We start from the raw sequence: 18,777 nt of genomic DNA, 5'->3' as shown, positions 1-18,777 counted from the left end.
TGGTAATGACCGTTGTTAAGTCGAAGTCAGGTAACTCAAAAGTGCGAGAGGCTGACAAGATGCAGCGTTCAGATGAACAATGAGATGTCAAGCGAACCGTTTGCGGCAGGATTGCGCATTGTGTAAGAAGCAGCAGAGGATGCGTCAAAACGCGAAACAGATAAACAAAGACCAGGCAAGGATAATGTGACTTGTGACTTGTGAGATGCGACTACAAGAGGCTGCGATGGCCCGGACCATGGCTGCACAAGCGAGGACGTTGCGTGCATAGGATGATCTGTCAGTGTCGAAGACAGGAACGCGCAAAGAGCAAGGCTTTTCTGAACGTTCCAATCGCCTGCGCTGGACGACCTGTTCTGCAATGATGTTCCAGCAACGGCTTGCGACGGAAGACTCTTGACACTGATGGAGCGGAGATGTGGCCAATCTTGTCACTATGTTATACCCAGTCTCCATAGCTAGGAAGCTCTTGTCCTCGGTCAAGGTGAGTATTTCTATCGAGGAGAGACCTTGGGAACTCAAGGGGTTGTTGGTATAAGGCAGCGGCAAGAGAAAGTGCAGAGACAATAAGCAAGAATGATATGGAGACAAATGAGTGCCTTGAAGTTTGCTTTGCGAGATCGATCAGGTTGGGAAACATCTCATGAGATCCTGCCGTTTTTGCAAGGTCGAGAGGTCCGGGACACAGCCCGTGCGATCAAGCACATCACTCCCCACAAACACTCTCCATTGTGACTCATCCTCGATGAGTAGCAGCCGCTCGGGCGTCGGCATGATCATGACCACCGAAGCATCTATTGTTATGCTCGCACTGATTGCTAACCATTGTGCCTTTGCACGTTCGTCGAGCATGAAAGACCTCCACCAGCTGATAGCACTTCACCGGCAAATCCTTGTAGTCCCATTGCGTGACGTTGCATTCGTGGCCATCCTGAGCGTTGCACTTGAACGAAGTGTGTGTCCATACTTGATGAGTAGCACCGGGAAGATCGTGGTCAACGTGACTGCATGGCTGGCCGAGCTTGTACTGATGACAGGCGAACTTCTTCTTGAAGCGCTTCCCACACTGAAGCCACTTATTGCACTTTGAGCCCCTGCCTAAGGACCTTTCGCAGGCTTTGCTAAGATTCTCAACATAGGTATCGTGCTCTTCCTTGGTGGCAAAATGCAGGTTGAAAGTCTTCGCATCGGTAGAGAGGCTCCTCTGGCTGTGGGACGGGTGGAGGTCGGAAAGCGAGAGGTAGATCTGGTTGCGTCGGTTCTTCTGGATTTCTGATCGACGACGAGGTCAGGGCTGCTGCATCTGGGTGAGAAACATTCTCTGGGGTGGGCACCAACGGCGAGCTCGTGGAGGTCGGTGGTGGTGGTGGAGGTTCGCATGCTGGTTCGTGGCGCGGTCCGTCGTTCTTTCGACAGATCTCGGTGCAAGAGCAAGTGTTGGAACAATGCCCACATGGAGACGGCGAAGGCCAGCCGCAGAGGAGGCATTGATGATGAGTTATTGGTGGAGGAGTCATTTTGGTGAATAGATGTGTGAGGCGAGGAGCGTTGTTGAAGGTAAAGACGAAGAACGAAGGAAGAAACTTGCAGAAAAGAAGTTGTAACGTGCGCGAGGCAGCTGCAGGTGCAGGCGCAGGTGACTGCCTACCTGAGATCATTCAAATAGTACCTTCACTAAAGTCAACCTGCCAAGCGCACCTCTGGAAAAGCAGATTTTCCTCAACCAGCAAATAAGGTTTTTCCTCCCTGGTTTGTTCCCGTCGTTCACGCGATCTTCGTCACCCGTACCTTTCTATCATTGCCATTACATAGCTTCATCGACGCGCATCCATCACGTTTGAGCCATAGTAAATTGCCACGCGCGCTCAACCACTTCAGCCACATCAAACCAGAGTCAGCCTAGGAGATAGCTGTCATCGAGGACGGAATTGAAGATGAAGAGAGCGCAGGCAGCCCATTGGACTAGTGTTGGATCGAGTTGCGACTGCCGTTCCAGATGCGATGTGCTCTTGAAATACCGTCCTGACTCGTGCCCACATGGCCGTGCAGAACGTAGCTGCAGCCTAGATGTCATTGCGGTGATCGCAGTGTCATGACTTTTCCACACGGGAGTCCACATATCGCTTGCAGCCGGTCAGAGCATGCTACTAAACAGCTTCACGGCGATGATAACCAGGCGATGTGATGCTTGCATGCCTGGCTTCCAGGATCCAAGTGAACGTGTTTGCCAAAACCAAGCGGAACGTGAAGTACTTGCTGAGGTGCTCGGCAGGTCTGAGCTAGGGCAAATGACGCCCGGAGCACAACGATGGCAATCTGTAAACCATCTTCTGACCCGAATGCTGTTGGTCAATGTTGCAAAGAGTCCTGCTCGTGTTTTCCCGAATGCATCACAGAAAGAGCTCCTTGACATCAACGACCTCGAGGTATCTGTGTATGGCGTCCCTCCTCCTGCTCCGCCACTGACTGTCATGCCATGCTCTTGTCCTTGAGGTGATGAATGGTACGGGGCTTCGGACGGGAGATACGTGAGATGATGGAGATGCCGACTAGAATCTGTTGATCTGTGGAACAGATGCTTGAGCAGGTACGAAGGTTATCGGCCATGTTGTTCAAGCTGCACGCTGTTAACGAGCACCGGTTGTGGTTGTGAGATCTAGGATCATGAGTTGGGAAATCAAGCAATGTTTGGAAGCTGGTACATGATGGTAGTTTGAGCACCGAATGGTCCTTCAGGATAGAAAGATAGGTGAGAGCTGTTGGACTGGCCACGCCCAAGCAGGGTCCCCGAGTTCCTGTGTCGCTGCACTCGTCCACAACTTCTGGCTCTTGCAAAACGCAGCCAAGATCGTCCTTGTCCTTCCAGCTTCCGCGGCTCTCCTCTGGCAACGTTCAAGGCCTCCCAAGCAATCTTGCCGAACCCCCCAGCTTGAGGCTGCAGGCTGTTCTACCTGCTCTTCTTGATATTTAGATATGTCCAAGGCTGTGCCAGACTCTTGCGATTGTACCAATGCTTTTGAGGCGCCTGTCGAACTCGAGAATCGTTTCCGTGGTGCTGTATGTTCTTTTGCGAAGCGAGAGCTACTCGCAATTGAGGAGCGCGCAAGTCGCTGGGTTGTGATAGCTCCCTGGTTCGAGACCGGATGACAATCCTTGCGCTGGCCGAGCTGTACAAGCTTTGGTGGGAGGAAGAGAGTGCAAGAGCGATGCGTGAGCATTTGCTTGCGGATGCCGATGGGCCGAGAAAAGCCAAGAAAATCGAACTGCCGTCCTGCTGATTGTTGTCAAGCAAATGCTTCGTCGTGGCCTCCAGCGCTGTTTTACTCAGGCTCGTAATCGAGGTTTGCCGTACGCGTGCGCAATCCTGACCTCGTCGGTTGTGCTCGTCCGACGCACCTTTCGCTGGACCTCCCAGGAGACCTGGTCATTTAGCGCATGTGGCTGAATATCATGGCTGTCAAGGCGATATCGAGCGGCGTCCTCCACGTAGCGCGGCTTGGCCAGATAGTGTAGCTATGTCCAAGTAAGGCCACTGTATGCCTTCGGGGAAAGGTGGTGCATTTAAGAAGGCTGACAGAGCAAAAAGCCAACCTCAGACTTGCTTGATCCGAACATTGGTCACATGTATTGAAGGACGAGCGCGAACTGCTTTCGAAGGTGGATTGACCGGTTCATAGAGAGGCGATGGATCGAGGGACCGGGAATCGAGAAACTGAGGGGTCGAGGATTCGAGGATTCGAGGGACGGGGGATCGAGGGGTCGAGGATTCGAGGAACCGAGGGAGGCAGATATTCGAGGAGGTCTCGGCACAGGCCCGTCGAGTACACCACATGCGAGACAAGGAGGTGGCCGAGCCCAAAAGCTGTAAGGGCTGTCAGCGGTTGCAGCTTGGGCTGTTCCTGATTTGTACTCACAAGGACTGTATTGACGTTGCGAAAAGATCTATCGCTTCACCCAACTCTTACTTGCTCTTCCCGAACGTACTGTGACCCCTCATCGAGCTCTCGGCAGAAGATTGTTCTCGTTCTGAACAAGCGATGGCCTTCGACAGGTGCTGACCCCAGCCCTGTAATGGCGTTTCTGCTGGCAATGGTCCGTCATTGAAGGTGGAGGTTCTCGTCGAGGAAGTCAGATTTGGTGGGGATAGTGCCATGGACGGGGGCAGCTCCGTGCGGCTCCGCTTCAGCCGTCGCTGCTGGCCATAATGTGGGTTTGTTGTAGTGCCGGCTGCATGATGTCGAATCGCATCAAGTAGGATGTGAAGAATCTGCGTCCGGGGAGCTGGCTGTGAGGAAGATCATGTCTGGTAGAGCTTTGCTGAAGCCTGCCGTTCTTGGAGCTTCATGGTGATCTGAAAGCAGGAAAAGGTGGTTCCGTGGACGATGACTGCGGTGACTTGAGCAACCGATCCAGGTGGTGTCAGTGTGCTGGGATCGTCAACGATGCATAGTTGCTGCACAACACGCCTGACAAAGTATCACGCTACGTCAGAGGAAGTGCGCAGAAGGTCAAGAAGCGGCACCGTAGTTGTGCTTTGCTCCTTCTACGCGCGGAAGCCTTTTCTACAAATGGGAATAATGACCGCCAACTCTTTCGCGGCGCCACTACCGAGAGCGGCGTTCCGCTCACGACCTCGAGTAGATAACAACGTGCGATGAACATGAAGATATGCCAGCAGATGTGCGGCAAGATTGACAGGTAGGTCAAGACATTCTACATCCAGGATGACACCCAGCAAACCATCGTACCTCATCGTCGGAGCAGGTGTGTTTGGTGTTTCGACGGCCTATTATCTCATCAAGAAGTATCCTGACGCGTCTGTAACATTGGTCGACCGAGATGCTTTCGACGCTGACAGTCGCGTGGCGGCCTCATGGGACTGGAACAAGGTGGTACGTGCCGACTACGACGACATAGTCTATTGCCAGTTGGGGCTGGAAGCGCAAGACATCTTCAAGTCTGATCCGCTGTGGAAGCCTTACTTTCACGAGACTGGCATTTACTGGATGTGCCGAAGCGACTACGCCCAAGACGTTCTTGACAATTACAAGAAGCTCGGCCGCAAAGCTGACCTCTCCGCTGTGCCCATCGACGAGGCTCGGAAGATGTACGGTGGCCTCTTCGACGATGCTGACTACTCTGATGTCAAGGAAGTGCTCGTGAACAAAACCAGCGGTTGGGCTGCTGCTGGCGATTGTTTGCGGGCAGTGACTGCGGAAGCTCTGAAATTGGGGGTCAAGTATGTCGTGGCTGAGGTTGCCTCGTTGCAGATTGACGATCGTGGTCGTTGTTCTGGACTCAAGACCGCGGACGGTGAAACCCTGACAGCTTCGCATACCATCCTATCCACTGGAGCATACACATCGAAGTTGTTGGAGATGAGTGCGAAGGCCAGTAGTCTTCCTGGACTTCGAGCTGGAGACAGGATCGTAGCAGGCGGCATCACGACAGGAATGACGCAGCTCGATGAGAAGTCATATGAGAAGTTCGCCACTATGCCAGTTGGTGTTCAGGGATATGATGCGGAACGAGGTAGGGACCATGTGCGTCCGCCATGAGTCGTCCGTAGCTGACAGCAAGAAACAGGACCATTCATTGGCAGTCTTCCACCCACGAAGGACAGAGAGCTGAAATGGTGGGGACAGACGATATTCAAGAACACCCAAGAAGTTATTCCTGGCCGCCATATCTCCATGCCACCTCCGGAACAAGATTATGCTCAGTGGAAAGTCTCAGGGAGATTGAAGGAAGACATCAACCACGCCAATCGTGTCTTCTACGGGAAGAATGGTGCAAGTTGGAAGATGGAGAAGCACCGTATCTGCTGGTAGGTCACTGCCTTTCAGCAAGAATGTATGACTGACACGAAAAAGGGACGCTTTCACGACCAGCTCGGACTTCATCATTTCGCCACACTCAGCATCGGAGGGTCTTTACGTTGCCACCTGCGGTAACTTTCATGGCTGGAAATTCTTCCCAGTGCTTGGTAAGTATGTGATACAGATGCTGGAGGGTTCATTGTCTTCTGAATTGACGGAGAAGTGGGCATGGGATCGGGAGCGGCCAGATTCATCGCTAAATCCAGATTATCCCAGGTCGGAGATGAAGGATCTGTTGGACCCAGTCAGAAAATCGAAGCTGTGATGGTCCAGAGTATGACGCGGGAATGTGGCTGTATATAGACAATCGAGATGTTTTTATTCATTTCTGCCTTGGCATAAGAGATTCCGTCGCTAGGAATTGATAGGCTTGGATTAGAAGCCAAAGGCCTGATAGCACCGCTTTGCATCACCAGGAACGAATGACGGTTACCACCAGCCTTCGTCGTTGCTTGAACAACGCCAGACCTGAGGCTCTTTCGATGGCGGAGATTTTGATTCCCGAGAGGCCTCCGCTCCTTCCAACTCAAATGCAGAGTCCCGCCCCGAGCTAATCCCGAACAGGTCATTCTATCCACAGGGTACGACGCTCAACTTGAACATATTGCCATGCAGCTATGCTTGCTTCATCTTGCATCTGCTCACATCGACATGTTATGATTTGCCTCATCTAGCTCATGCCCAAGAACGCGTGGAACCGTCACTCGAAAGCAACGCAAGGATTCTAACAAAACGTTATTCAATCACTTCTTCTGTCAGGAATCAATCGTTTATTGCTACACCAGTGGCGTTGCTCATTCGCTTCCATCATGCTCTGGACCTATGTGCCTCCAGTTTTGCTCTCAGCTAATTGTCTAGGCTATGCTTTGCCAGACGAATCGAAGTCGCCTACAGAAACATATCCACCAGCTATGGCTTACTGCATCTCGACACCAGCCCAGGGACACACTCTGGCAGCACTTCTTCTGCCGCAGCGTACGGCTGCATGAGGCTACGAACTCGTATTTGGGTACCCTCGTGATCAGCGCCGCGACAACAAAGAGCACCGACTCGCATATCCCATGCCCCTCCTCAGATCCTGAAATACTGCTTCGAATTCGAACTCGGGAGGCTACCGTCACGCGAAGCTATGCGACAAGGGGCTACTGAGCATATGCAGCTTGCTTATCCTTGCTTGAGAACAGTACGGTCTTGTGAATTCACGGATCTGTCTCTGGCCGCGAGTTTCCGCTGAGACATGCTGATATGGAGGCGGAAAAGGTCAAATGGGATTCTGGTCAAGAGCAAACAGCGCAGGCTGAGGTCGGTCAGGGCAGAAGCATGGTAAGCGGGGAAGGGGTCAAGAGCAGGAAAAGGTCATAACGCGAGCCATCGAGAGAGAAGCAGCATTCGACGAGAGGCAGACATCGGCAGTACTTTCTGAAATGGAATGACATACTCTTCAAAGCAGTTTGAGCACGATAGGAAGACCAGCCCCAACTGTGAGCCTCATCGGCTCCTTCGAGCCAATTGCTAGGCTTCGGCAAGAGCAGCAGCTACAGTTCGTGTCAGCATGTGCCGCTGACAGCGATTTAGCGCCTACGACTACACCAGGTTTCGGCAGATCCGACTGCCCTGCCATGGTTGCTTGCCCGCTCACAACACGCTTATCGTCAAATGTATCCTCGAGTGTATACGGAACAGCGATACGCAATGTCAGTCCGAGCCCGGTTCGCGAGCCTCTGCCTTCCCCATTGCCAAAACTCTTTCGCCAATCTCCTCCACCAAACCAATTCGCCAATCTCTTCCGCCAAAGCCCTTGGCCAAGCTCCAGCGCCAAAGTCCTCCGCCAAACTCCTCCACCAAACTCCTTCGCCAAATCCGCCGAAGTCTCTGCCATCCTCCTTCGCCATTCTCCTTCGCCGTCTTCTCCGATATCTCACCAATTGTCATCTCTCCATCGTTTCCTTGCCGTCATCTTCCCATTCTTCTTCGCCGTTCTCCTCCGTACTCCTCAGCCATTGCCCGCGACTTAGTTGATAAAAATCGAAAACAGAATCCCGCTTAGGACGATCCCCAAGGCGCTGTCGTGCACTTTCAAAGAGCCGAGAACACTTTGGGTGATGCTGAACTAGGTGCTCGTGAGCACAGAGGTCGTACTCGGAGTTTGCATTTCACTTGGGTTGTAGTGCTAATGGCAGTGTTCGAGTCTTCAGGTTTTATTACGTCAATTGCGGCTTCATCGAGCCATCACTAATCAGAAGCACATCGGCAACCTCGGAACTTCATCGTTGCTCGTGGACCTTAGCGCGCAGCAGCAAGTGGCCTACTTCCGTGAATACCACCAGTCCTCAATCCTCAGTGGTTTCAGCTGAACGATTGCACTCTGCAATTTCAGCTAATCCAGAGAGCAGCAACCGAAGCTCTGACCTGCTTCACCTGCTAGAGCACCACGAACCAGCAACCCGTCTCGGAGGGAAAGCTCGAGCTTTGACATGCACTTGGTGCGCAGGGATTGAAAATTGAGCTGTCGACGCGGATTCCACTGTTTTAGAGGCTACGGCGTACTCCTGGGCGGCGAGAACAGGAACTGCGAGAAGTTGGAAACGTGGCGATCAGACGTCTGTGCATATTCGAGCAGGTTTGGATATTCGCACTGGGGGAAGCACCACCACTGGAAAGAGTGTGAAGGAGTTCAACACGACTTATCATTATGCTTGTTTCTATGTCTCGACCAATAACTATGTATGCTTTTCTTCTTGTACAGTTTTCAATCCTTGCTGCCCTTCTTCCCCTTGGTTCGCACTTCCCGTTGTGAAAATCGGGGACGACAACATGTTGGGCATAGCGTCAATGTACTGCGACCTCCGCGCATCCTCTTCAGGAGGTGGCGATGGTAGACTTGGCATATCGCTACTCATGCTCGACGCATTGCGATGGTGACCTGGTCGCTGGTCTCTTGGCGTGATAGGACTCGGCGACATGCCCCCCATGCTCGTCTGCCCTTGATTGCTTGCCGTAGCAGGAGATAGTCCTGTCTCTCTTTCGTCATGGCTGCCTCCATGATTGTCGTCAGGCTGCGATCCCTCGAGTTCATTATGCCTTTTTGGCTCAGACAACTTTTCGTTACTCTTTCCGTGAGATAGCTCGTACGGCGATTTCGCCGCAGTGCCTTGTGGCAAGCCTTCGGAGAATCGTGAGACACTTCCGCTGTGTCCAGAAACGATGTGGTCGCCGGACAGACTCCGTGGGTAGTATGGATGCTTGCTGATTGATGTCGACTCTCGTGGCACATGACTCATGAGTTCGGCCGGTGCACCTTGATTTTGTGCAGTTACACCGTAGTTCCAGCCCGAAGATGTCATTTGGCTGGGCGCTTCGTACACCTCACCGTCCACAGCCTTCTGATTGAGATGGTCAGGATTGCTTTCCACGACAGTGTCGTCCGTGGTATGCGACTTCTCCGGCTCTGGGTCGATCTGTGAGGACTTTCCGAGCCAAGAGAAGACGTTCTTACGGCTTTGCTGTGTCTTATTGACGCCTTGCTTGTTCTTGCGATGTCTGCGGAGACAGAAGAAGAGCAATGCTGCAATGATGGCCAGTCCTCCGACTGTGCAGAGCGTGGCTATCACGGGCACTTTCCACTTCGATTTAGATTTAACAGGCGTGACGGTCGATGGGTTATTCCCTCCTGTGTTGTTAGCAGAGGCGTATGGATAGTATGTCTTGACCTCGCCCGAATACCGTGTCGAGAACAACTGATCGAGGGTACCATTGAGGCCGACAAATCCCGAGTTCTCACCAGGCCCAGATGCGCTAGGATAGCTCAATTGCTGAACAATGGCATCAGGCAAGCTGAAGTTGGCATCCGAAGACGCATTGTACTTGCCTGTCCACGCCAACGTGTTCAGATCAAGGACATCGATGATCGTGTCTGAGGTCAGCGAAGCACCTAGCTGACCAGAACCGCCAACAGTGATCATTGTGGTCGGGTTTGGTGAGAAGCAGACACTGCCTTGTCGCGCATGAGTGTTGTCTCTTCCAGTAGTTTCGACCTTGGTCCACTGAAAGGCAGGCACAGAAAGCACCCAAACATCGCCGCGGACATTTGGATCAACACTTGTGTATGTGCCATCGTAACCACCATAGACAAATATCTGGTGAGCTGACCCATCCTGTGAAGGAACCACCGCCGTGCAGAAGCTTGCAAGCTGTGTAGGCTTCTCCGTGGTTTCTCGTGTTTGCTGAACTTGCCAGGTATCAGCATTGATGTCGTAGATGGCCAGCTCGGTCATGAAAGGACCATCGTTCGTCTCGCGAGGAGGGAAGAGGAAGAGGTCGCCAGGAACTTCGACACCACCGATCGCAATGAGCACTCCTTGATTACCATACGGCAGCCAGACAAGTGCACCTTCTGCACGTGGTGTCAACCCTGCAGGCCATGCCATGTATTGAAAGTTTGCATCATTGGCAGTCGTCATGTCAACTTTGATGAAGGTGTCGGATGTCACCGTTGGATGGTTGTCCTCGGTGTCACCGCTATTGTACTCTAGCTGCGCACGTGTCGCTGAAACCATGCCACTGAAGTAGAAGCCCAGGCCTTGATCTGGTGAGCTCGCATATGCCCCGCTCGTTATGTTGTCTGAGACCCCGTCTGTTTGCTGGTTCGGGGCCACGCCCTGGTCGAATCTCGAGACAGATGGATTGGATGCGAAAACATCGCCACGCAACACCGTCGAGGCATCAATTGGAGGTTTGTCGGCCAGACCACTAGAATTGTTAACGAATATTCAGAAACTAGTGGTGTGCATACCCGAAAGTATAGAACTGGTAGTCATTGTGGAACATGCCACCGCCAAGATAGTTGGGAGCGTCGGTATTTGAGGTCTCTGGCAATCCGGGTATCATATAGGCGTCTGTGCTGTCGATAGAGGCATCAAAAGATTTGGTAAGGTCGATCTGGTAATAGATGCCATATGAATGCTGGGCACTGGCCGTATCACTCCACTGGCCATTGTTGAAGGTGCCATTCGTTATTCTACCGCCTTCAAGCACAATCTTTGACTGTATCTGACTACCTCGCAGCCCTTGCCAGCTCGCAATGTTGGTGACGGCGTGCGCCTGGCGTGCAAGAAGGAAGGAAAACACAAGGCTTGATTCGACCAGCCTGCGCAAGCCCAGGTGAGCCATGGTGGCTGTTTGTCTTCCTGGATATCGAGGAGGGGCAGTCGAACGATGGGTATCGTGCAGTACTGGTATCGTGTGCAGTGAGCATGTAGGAGTCGTGACCAGAAGACCAGTACAAAGATGCTCGCCCAGGCCGTCGGGACCACTGAGCAGCACAGTCTGTGCAATAAAAAGCAGACGTCGGCTATGCGCAGTTGTGATGGGCGCCAACGGTCAACAGCCGTTGCACCTAAAGTGATCCGAAGCGCGGTCAAGTCACAGAAAGAGAGTCATAGCACAGTGTTCCATGCACAGCGAACAACCTCTCAGACAGATATTGCAATCGCGGGAACAAGTAGGCAACGTGATCTCAGAGTGAACCTGAGCGCAGCCTATCAGCCAAAACCCGTTGCGGAGGACTTCGCCCATGGCTGGGATGCTAGCTTCCATCGGCATATGATCGTGGCTTCGAAGACCCTCTGCTTCTTTCGTTTTAGTCACCATATGTGTGGTTGTTCAGGCTCTTTGTTGGATGGATATCAGCATGGTTTCCGGATCGATTGGGCGGACGATGCATCCCTAGCTCGGGACGCAGCGGTGTGTGGAGCCATGACAGCGAAGGACTATCGGGAAGAGCCCAAGAGAAGTTGGTCGGACGCCTCGCTTGATCCCTCGCTTGCATGTCTTTGTGGTCTCGAGTGTAACGTTGACTGGTTTAGGGAGGAACGAGGTGTTTAGTGTATGCAATCTTCTGGCCAGGAATAGCAGATCGCGCATGAGGTTAGACATGTCTCAAACTCCACCATGTTGTCCTCGTTTGTTCTTCTTCTTGCGTTCAACGAACGCGCAGTCTCATCACTGCGGTCCTTTTCATCTTATGCGCCAACGAGCAGAAGTGAATGCCGGGTGACCATCGTTCTCGTCTGTGAAAAAAGAGACATTTGTTGCTCGAACGCCAGATGGTGATAATGGCTGACCCATTGATGCCTGGCTTGAGCTTACGGCGGAGCAGATTCAGGAACAGTGCAAAGATCGACAGCTTCAGGCCTTCCGCTGGCATGCGCCAAGTTCGCCGTCACCGTTGTGGTTGCATGTACTTTTCAAGGCACCATGCTTGTTCATAGGTTCGCTTCTTCTAAGCTCGTCCAGGTTTACGTACTATGGAAGCTATCGACAAAATGAGCAAGGCGTATGTCCTTTCTTGTGAGACAGGTCTCTGTCGATCCAACTTCGTTCCGTCAACCAGGCCTGCTCGTTGCTCGCAAAAGATGATGAACGGCACCATCTGCGATCGAGACGATGCCACAACTGCGCAAGCAACACTCGAGTAGCGCCGCTCGAGCTTCGTTGCCTTCACCAAAACAGAGAAGCGAGTTCGTGGCACTCTCCCAACTTGGCTGCAATCCGTTGCTGTCGAATTTCACTGCACGGAATGAACGAAGGTTCCACCATTGACCGGTTGCACGACTTGAAAGATGCCTCTTTGACCAATGATACCATCTGGTACACAAGGCCAGCCTTATGGCTCCTCTTGCTGCTCGCGAAAGACCGCAGAGCCCACCTCAAGCCACCTCATCTGCAGTTGCGCTGCCACGTCTTTCCCAGGACCTGACTATCCTCCAAGGACCCATGAATCCAAGCCCTTCGGAGTTAGCCTGTCTTCGTTGCTACCGGGCATACACTCTAGCTGGCATAGCTCAGTGCTGGGATTAGGTGAGCAAGCTCAAGGATTGTACCATTCGTCCATATGAAAGCCGTGGTATCCTATGCATCTACCTCTGGTTTTGTGGTTATCGTGCAGATCTGCTCGTGTACATCCTACATTCGTTCGTGGCAACTGATTCATCCGCCTTTCGTTACTGAATCGGGGCCACTGTTCTCACAGCGTGCAACTGACCATGAAGCTTCTCACAGCTTCGTTGCTCACCTTCAGTGCGGGCCTGGGCTTGGCTGTCGCTGGAGGTAATGGGACTTATACAACATCTGTCAACACGGAGCCAGAGCAGTATTCTACTTGGACAACGGCGCCTCCTCCGACATCGACAAAGCCCTCGACTGTTGAAACGTCCTCGCCCTCAAAGTCGACGCAGCCTTCTACATATTCAACAACCACTACCCCCAAGCCGTCACAACCTTCGACAGTTCCCACAACGACGACTCCAAAGTCAACACAGCCGTCAACATATTCCACACCGTCTCCCACTAAATCCTCAGAATCCACTACGTGGTCTGACTGGACTTGCGCGCCAACGACAGTGCATGATACAGTGACCGAAGAAGTGCCCGGACCGACGATAACACAAACGGAGACAGTCGTTGAGACGGAAGTAAGCTCGACCACCATCATAGAGACCGAGACCAGTACACAGGTCGAGACCACTACGCAGTTTGAGACGACCACGCAGTTCGAGACGACCACGCAGTCCGAGACGACGACGATCACGAGCCCTGTAACAACAATAATCACAGAGACCGAGACCACGTCCTTGCCGGGAACGACAGTTTCGATTCCTGCGACGACAATCACAGAGACCGAGACCACGTCCTTGCCGGGAACGACAGTTTCGATTCCTGCAACGACAATTACAGAAACCGAGACCACGTCGTTGCCGGGAACGACAGTTTCGATTCCTGCAACGACAATTACAGAAACCGAGACCACGTCGTTGCCGGGAACGACAGTTTCGATTCCTGCAACGACAATTACAGAAACCGAGACCACGTCGTTGCTGGGAACGACAATTTCGATTCCTGCGACAACAATCACCGAGATCTCGAGTACAGTAATCAGTGTTCCTGCAACCACAAGCATTCAGTTTGTCACGACAGTTATCACAAGCCCAGCGACGACCCTGACTTTGCCCGGCTCGGTTTCAACGAGCACAGAAGTGAGTATCGAGACCACCGTCAGTCAAATCACTCTTCCGGCTATAACAGTCACAATTCCAGACTCCACAATAATCGAGACTACTACGGTCGCCGGACCTCCGATACCAGGTCCTACAGTCGTTGAGACAACTGTATTGACGGTGTCGGTTTCAGGGCCTGCCGTGGTTGAGACCAGCTTCCAGACAATCAGCCAAGTCAACACAATTACCCAGACAGTGGAAGAGACCGTACAAGATACCGTCTTCGTAACAGCAACAGTGGTAAACACCATCACAATCCAGCAAACGGCAACCGTCAGCGACGAATCAACAGCCACAATAACCAACGTCCGCGACACCACCCAAACTGTCTCAGTCACCGAATCAGCCTTGAGCGGTCTCGTAACCTGTCCTTCTCGCATAATTAACCCTACATACACCCCACCCACACCCCTCCCATCGAACTACCTCTGGGGTTGCCCACCCGGAAAGCTCTGCCACCCCAAGCGAGAAGGCTGCAACTTCGAGCAGAACCCTCCAGCTGATACCTATGTTTGCGCTCCGGAGGAATGCCGGCCGGTAGCTGACCTGCCACCCCTCGAGACCTACCTGGACTATGAGAACGTCAACGACACCTGCGCATGGTTGACACCCATCGATGACTACTTCAACCTCAACCCAACATTCTTCGGCCTCGACTTTGACATCTTCGACATCTACGGCCAACCATCGTGCAGTCCAGCCCCAAACCCAAGCACAGCCACCGTAACCGCTACAGTTTCAGTTTCAGGCACATGGGCAGCATGGTCTTCACCATCAGCTTCGCACAGCGGCTCAGCTCCGCCTCAAGTCACGAAACGCGCAGAGCTTTCCGAACGCGGTATTGAAGAGAGACAGGTCGTGGTTGCTAGCGCATGCTACGCGGTCTGCGATTATGCCGCTGCTGTCTACCAGAGTGTTGGCAAGGCACCAGCTCTGTGCGCTTCGGACGGTCAATGGAGCTCGGCCTTCGCCAGAGTAACATCTTGCACATCGAAGTACAGTGCCACGGGTGTGACGAGCGTTGCTTCAGTGCTCAATGAACCGATTCTTTACTGCAGGACGAATCCTGCCAAGAGGTACAACTTGTTCGGCCGTCCGGCATTTGCTTGAGATGGATCGGAAGTCTTCTTCGGTGGTCAGTTTTATGCTTCATGTGACATGAATTTTGGAGGACATTTTGATGCGACCAAGTGGCGCCAGACACTCTCTACGTAAATGTTAATGGATATTCTGAAGACATGATTACCGTAAACTTCATCTGCTGGTGTACCGTGACGAGGGTGACATGCATACCGCTAGCATATGCTTATGCCGAATAGCTTAAATTATAATCCTTAAGCACACCAGCTCTATATCATGTCTCGCCTTCCTTCTCGTCCGTAATTTCAACCGGGAAGCAAATCACCAATGCCTTGGGTACCCCTCTCTGGAAGTTCCGGGGCACGTCACCATTACCACTCTCATCCTCGTCTTCAACATCCGCGATATTCTTTGTGGCGTCTGCCTCGTTGGCGACAATCAGGCTCTCCTGTCTGCCACCTTCGATTTCCTCTTCTTCACTGGCATCAACCACAGTCTTGGTTTCCACGTCGATGATGGTAGGGGTTAGTGGTCGCATCAAGGTGTCATTCTGGTCGCTAGCGTCCTGCTGCAGTAATTGAGCACAAGCACGATCAACTGAGAGGCCTGGCTGGGAGATTGTTGTGAATCATTCGGTCTTGCACCATACGTACACGTAGGCGTGCTATCTTCGACCAGGTGGGTGGATGGTCAGTAATGTGACAGTCAATTGGACAGGTAATATAGAATATCATTGCAAATTTATCCCAAATAAGATATCTGCGGACAGATTACGGGGCTGAGGTACTCGAGGGCGTGTGATTGTAGATGCATTCGCTACATCTTCTTTACTTATCAGCAGGATCCAATGGCTTCTCGCCCTCCTTCAGCGTCTCCTTCTTCTTCTGCTCTGCAGGCTTGCTTGGATCGCTCTTCGCAGGGTCACCGCCTTCCTCATCTGTTCCGGCCGAGGCTCGGTTCTCCTCAGATACTGGTTGTGCCACGCTACTGCCAGACTCCTGTGGTGCTCGACCATCCTGAGCTCGTGATGACTTTATGTCTCCCTCTTGAGGACTGTCGGAAGGTTTTGGTGAGGGGGTACCCATGTTTGTGGCATTGGGTGAGTCGCCTTTTGTTGTTGAGGCGTAGTAGCGAGGGAGGAGATATGAGCCTGGAGTGAGTGTCAACCAAATGGCTGAAAATGAATTGAAGTGTTAGATGACTTACTTCGCAGAGGTGCTGTCCGAACAGACGCTGCGCTCACAGGTCTGGCGAGGCTTCGGAGTATGGCGGACATTGTGGGCTTGACGAGATATCAAACTGATATTGCTTTTGTTCCTTGGGTAGATTGTAAATGGCTGTAGCTCGCCGTGATGGGAAGCTTCAAAGTCCGGAGATTTCTGTGGGTTAAACTGCTATTCGAGTACTCTACAAGCTGGCAGCAGACAAGCTGCGGAAGCTGCTCTTATGCATGATGTCACATAAATCGGGGTATGAGGCAATGGCTCCGAGGGTGGAATGTGTCAGCCATGCGGAGTCTTTCACTTCACGCTTGTAGGCCCGGGCAAGCACAGAGGCTGCTCGGGTAGAGATAAATAAGTGTTCACCAGCTGAATAGTTACTTTATCTCGCCGGAATCTGTACCATCTCGTAGTAGGCCGTTACACAATTTGTGAAGAAGAGAGCGGAAGGCATGTCCGGGCATACCGGGTATCATAAATGCGGCAGCGCAAGATGACCTTCCATGACATCTTACGTTCTCAATCGTAGCTTGCACAAACATTTGCTCCGTCACTCGTAGCAGAACACCACAATACTGGCTCCGCCTAGAATATCAACGTGGTCACATCTAAGCACGAGTACACTCATAGGCACTGGCGTCCTCCTCAGAAACAAAATCGAAGTCTTATTGACGTTTTGCAAAGTCGTGTCCAGGCTCTAGTGCATCGATAAATATTTCTCTGGTTCCTGCTCCTCATAGTGTACTGGTTTGTCCCTGAAGCGACGCGAGCGGCCAGCTTGATATCCCGCGCGGAGACTGGCGGAACTGGTGGGAGTGCTGCTGGCCAACTTGGGAGACTATGCCTGCAAACACTGGATGAGCTGCCCACAACACCTTGCCATAAGCACTCTCGCTCCCTACCATGAAGCTAACTCTCTCAAGCCCAAAAACTGTGGTTGCGGTATCAGTCTATCTAGCAACGAAGTCCTAAATGTTCTCAAGACGCGTGATCCTTATCGTCCTCATCTGTTCACTCATCCTTGAGCTCCTGCCAAATGGCAGAAACAGGTACGTGGTCTCATCCAGGCATAACTGGTGGAAAAGGTGGCTGACTGACAGGAGCGAACCTCTTGCACGAGCTGAAGGGCATGGGACTGATGCTGCTTCTAACAATCCACAACCTCGTCATTCCGGGCCAGCCAGCACGGTACCAGACGCCCCAATGGTTCCCGCTGAAGCCTGCGTGGCTATCAATGCCTGCTCGAGGCTAGCTGTTGACTGTTGGTGACTGCGATATCTGCCGTTAGTGGCTTCCCCTTGCAAGGATTATGTTGATGTTCTCAGAGATACGTGGTCGTGGGATCCGCGGCCATGTGCCGTCCAGGTAATGTCCTCGCCGGAAGCCTTCTTCAAAACGCAAATGTGTCCAGAGCTTAGAGGATTCCGCGATACATGTCTTGGGACTTGGTCGAGAGGATCCGGGGAATGGAAACGACCAATCACAGAGCGCCATCTGCGGAGGACCTCTCTACTAATGACTCAGCATTCGTGGCAGAAGAGGAATACGAACTTGTACGACCGATTAGGAAGTGGATTGGCTCGCTTGGTGAAGCGACACGTGCTACCATAAAGGGTATTGGACTCGGAGCTGCGACAGTCAGTCAGTCTCTCATCATGTATATATTGATGTGTTCCAATCTCCTCGAGAAGGCTTTGTGCATCAACAATGGCAGACCTCAACCAAACTGCAGCTGCGTTCAAAGCTCTCCATGTCCCTGGTCAGCCACTCATCCTCGCCAATGTCTATGACATCCTTTCAGCCGAAGCAGTCGCGCCATTGCCATCATGCAAAGCACTCGCCACAGCAAGCTATGCAATCGCCAAAGCAGCAGGGACCACAGATTCTAAACTGACGCTCGAAGCCAACCTAGAAGCTGTTCGCAAGATCGCAAAAGTGGCACAAAAGCACAACAAGCCTCTGACTGTCGATCTGCAAGATGGATACGGTGATCGGCTCGAGGAGGCGGTGCGAGCTGTAATCGAAGCTGGAGGGGTCGGCGTCAACATTGAAGATGTTGACAAGGAGACTGGCGGTCAGTATAGTCAAGACGATGCTGTTGCTCGAGTAGGGAAGGTGCTCGAGGTGGCCAAAGCAGCTGGTGTACCGGAGTTTGTGGTCAATGCCAGATGCGACTCGCTAATGAAGGGCGGCACGCTGGAGGACACCATCTCCCGTGGGCATGCATACCTCGAAGCAGGAGCGACGACCATATTCGTGATGGGAGGACCGCAACGCGGTGTGAGGACGCAAGAGGTCGAGAAGCTGAACGAGGCCTTTCAGGGCCGACTGAATGTCGTATACATAATGACCAGTGCGGATGGACTGAGAATGAAAGAGCTGAAAGAGATCGGTGTGGCGCGCATCAGTGTTGGGCCGCAGCTGATGATGGTTGCGATGGGAAGTCTAGCTGAGATGGCCAATGGTATCTTCGAGGAAGGGGCGTAGTCGGATTCGGAACCAGGCGCAGTCCATAGACCTTGAACAGTATGCTCAGATGTAAGA

At 52.5% G+C, this 18,777-nt stretch overlaps 6 protein-coding genes across 6 annotated transcripts; 3 read left to right on the top strand and 3 right to left on the bottom strand.

Moving 5' to 3' along the window:
- Positions 1 to 4,724: 4,724 nt before the first annotated feature.
- On the top strand, positions 4,725 to 6,144 carry PMZ80_007327 (uncharacterized protein; the record flags this gene model as incomplete). Its single annotated transcript, XM_064875735.1, has 3 exons — positions 4,725 to 5,532; positions 5,587 to 5,827; positions 5,874 to 6,144. The coding sequence occupies 3 exons, from the start codon at positions 4,725 to 4,727 to the stop codon at positions 6,142 to 6,144; spliced, it is 1,320 nt and encodes a 439-aa protein (XP_064729000.1).
- Positions 6,145 to 8,599: 2,455 nt separating this feature from the next.
- PMZ80_007326 (uncharacterized protein) lies at positions 8,600 to 11,048 on the bottom strand (the record flags this gene model as incomplete). Its single annotated transcript, XM_064875734.1, has 2 exons — positions 8,600 to 10,628; positions 10,672 to 11,048. The coding sequence occupies 2 exons, from the start codon at positions 11,046 to 11,048 to the stop codon at positions 8,600 to 8,602; spliced, it is 2,406 nt and encodes an 801-aa protein (XP_064728999.1).
- Positions 11,049 to 12,922: 1,874 nt separating this feature from the next.
- On the top strand, positions 12,923 to 15,043 carry PMZ80_007325 (uncharacterized protein; the record flags this gene model as incomplete). Its single annotated transcript, XM_064875733.1, has 1 exon — positions 12,923 to 15,043. One exon carries the CDS (start codon positions 12,923 to 12,925, stop codon positions 15,041 to 15,043), a length of 2,121 nt encoding a protein of 706 aa, XP_064728998.1.
- Positions 15,044 to 15,287: 244 nt separating this feature from the next.
- PMZ80_007324 (uncharacterized protein) lies at positions 15,288 to 15,551 on the bottom strand (the record flags this gene model as incomplete). The annotated part of the gene is made up of 1 exon (XM_064875732.1): positions 15,288 to 15,551. The coding sequence occupies one exon, from the start codon at positions 15,549 to 15,551 to the stop codon at positions 15,288 to 15,290; it is 264 nt and encodes an 87-aa protein (XP_064728997.1).
- A 289-nt stretch (positions 15,552 to 15,840) lies between these two features.
- On the bottom strand, positions 15,841 to 16,289 carry PMZ80_007323 (uncharacterized protein; the record flags this gene model as incomplete). Its single annotated transcript, XM_064875731.1, has 2 exons — positions 15,841 to 16,163; positions 16,220 to 16,289. The coding sequence occupies 2 exons, from the start codon at positions 16,287 to 16,289 to the stop codon at positions 15,841 to 15,843; spliced, it is 393 nt and encodes a 130-aa protein (XP_064728996.1).
- A 1,651-nt stretch (positions 16,290 to 17,940) lies between these two features.
- PMZ80_007322 (uncharacterized protein) lies at positions 17,941 to 18,720 on the top strand (the record flags this gene model as incomplete). The annotated part of the gene is made up of 1 exon (XM_064875730.1): positions 17,941 to 18,720. One exon carries the CDS (start codon positions 17,941 to 17,943, stop codon positions 18,718 to 18,720), a length of 780 nt encoding a protein of 259 aa, XP_064728995.1.
- Between the last annotated feature and the right edge of the window lie 57 nt (positions 18,721 to 18,777).

Source organism: Knufia obscura (genome assembly GCF_036327395.1).
Source record: "Knufia obscura strain CCFEE 5817 isolate CBS 148926 chromosome Unknown scaffold_8, whole genome shotgun sequence".
Lineage (NCBI taxonomy): Eukaryota > Fungi > Ascomycota > Eurotiomycetes > Chaetothyriales > Trichomeriaceae > Knufia > Knufia obscura.
The sequence above is the reverse complement of the archived record's forward strand: the minus strand, read 5'-3'. Positions and strand labels throughout refer to the sequence as shown.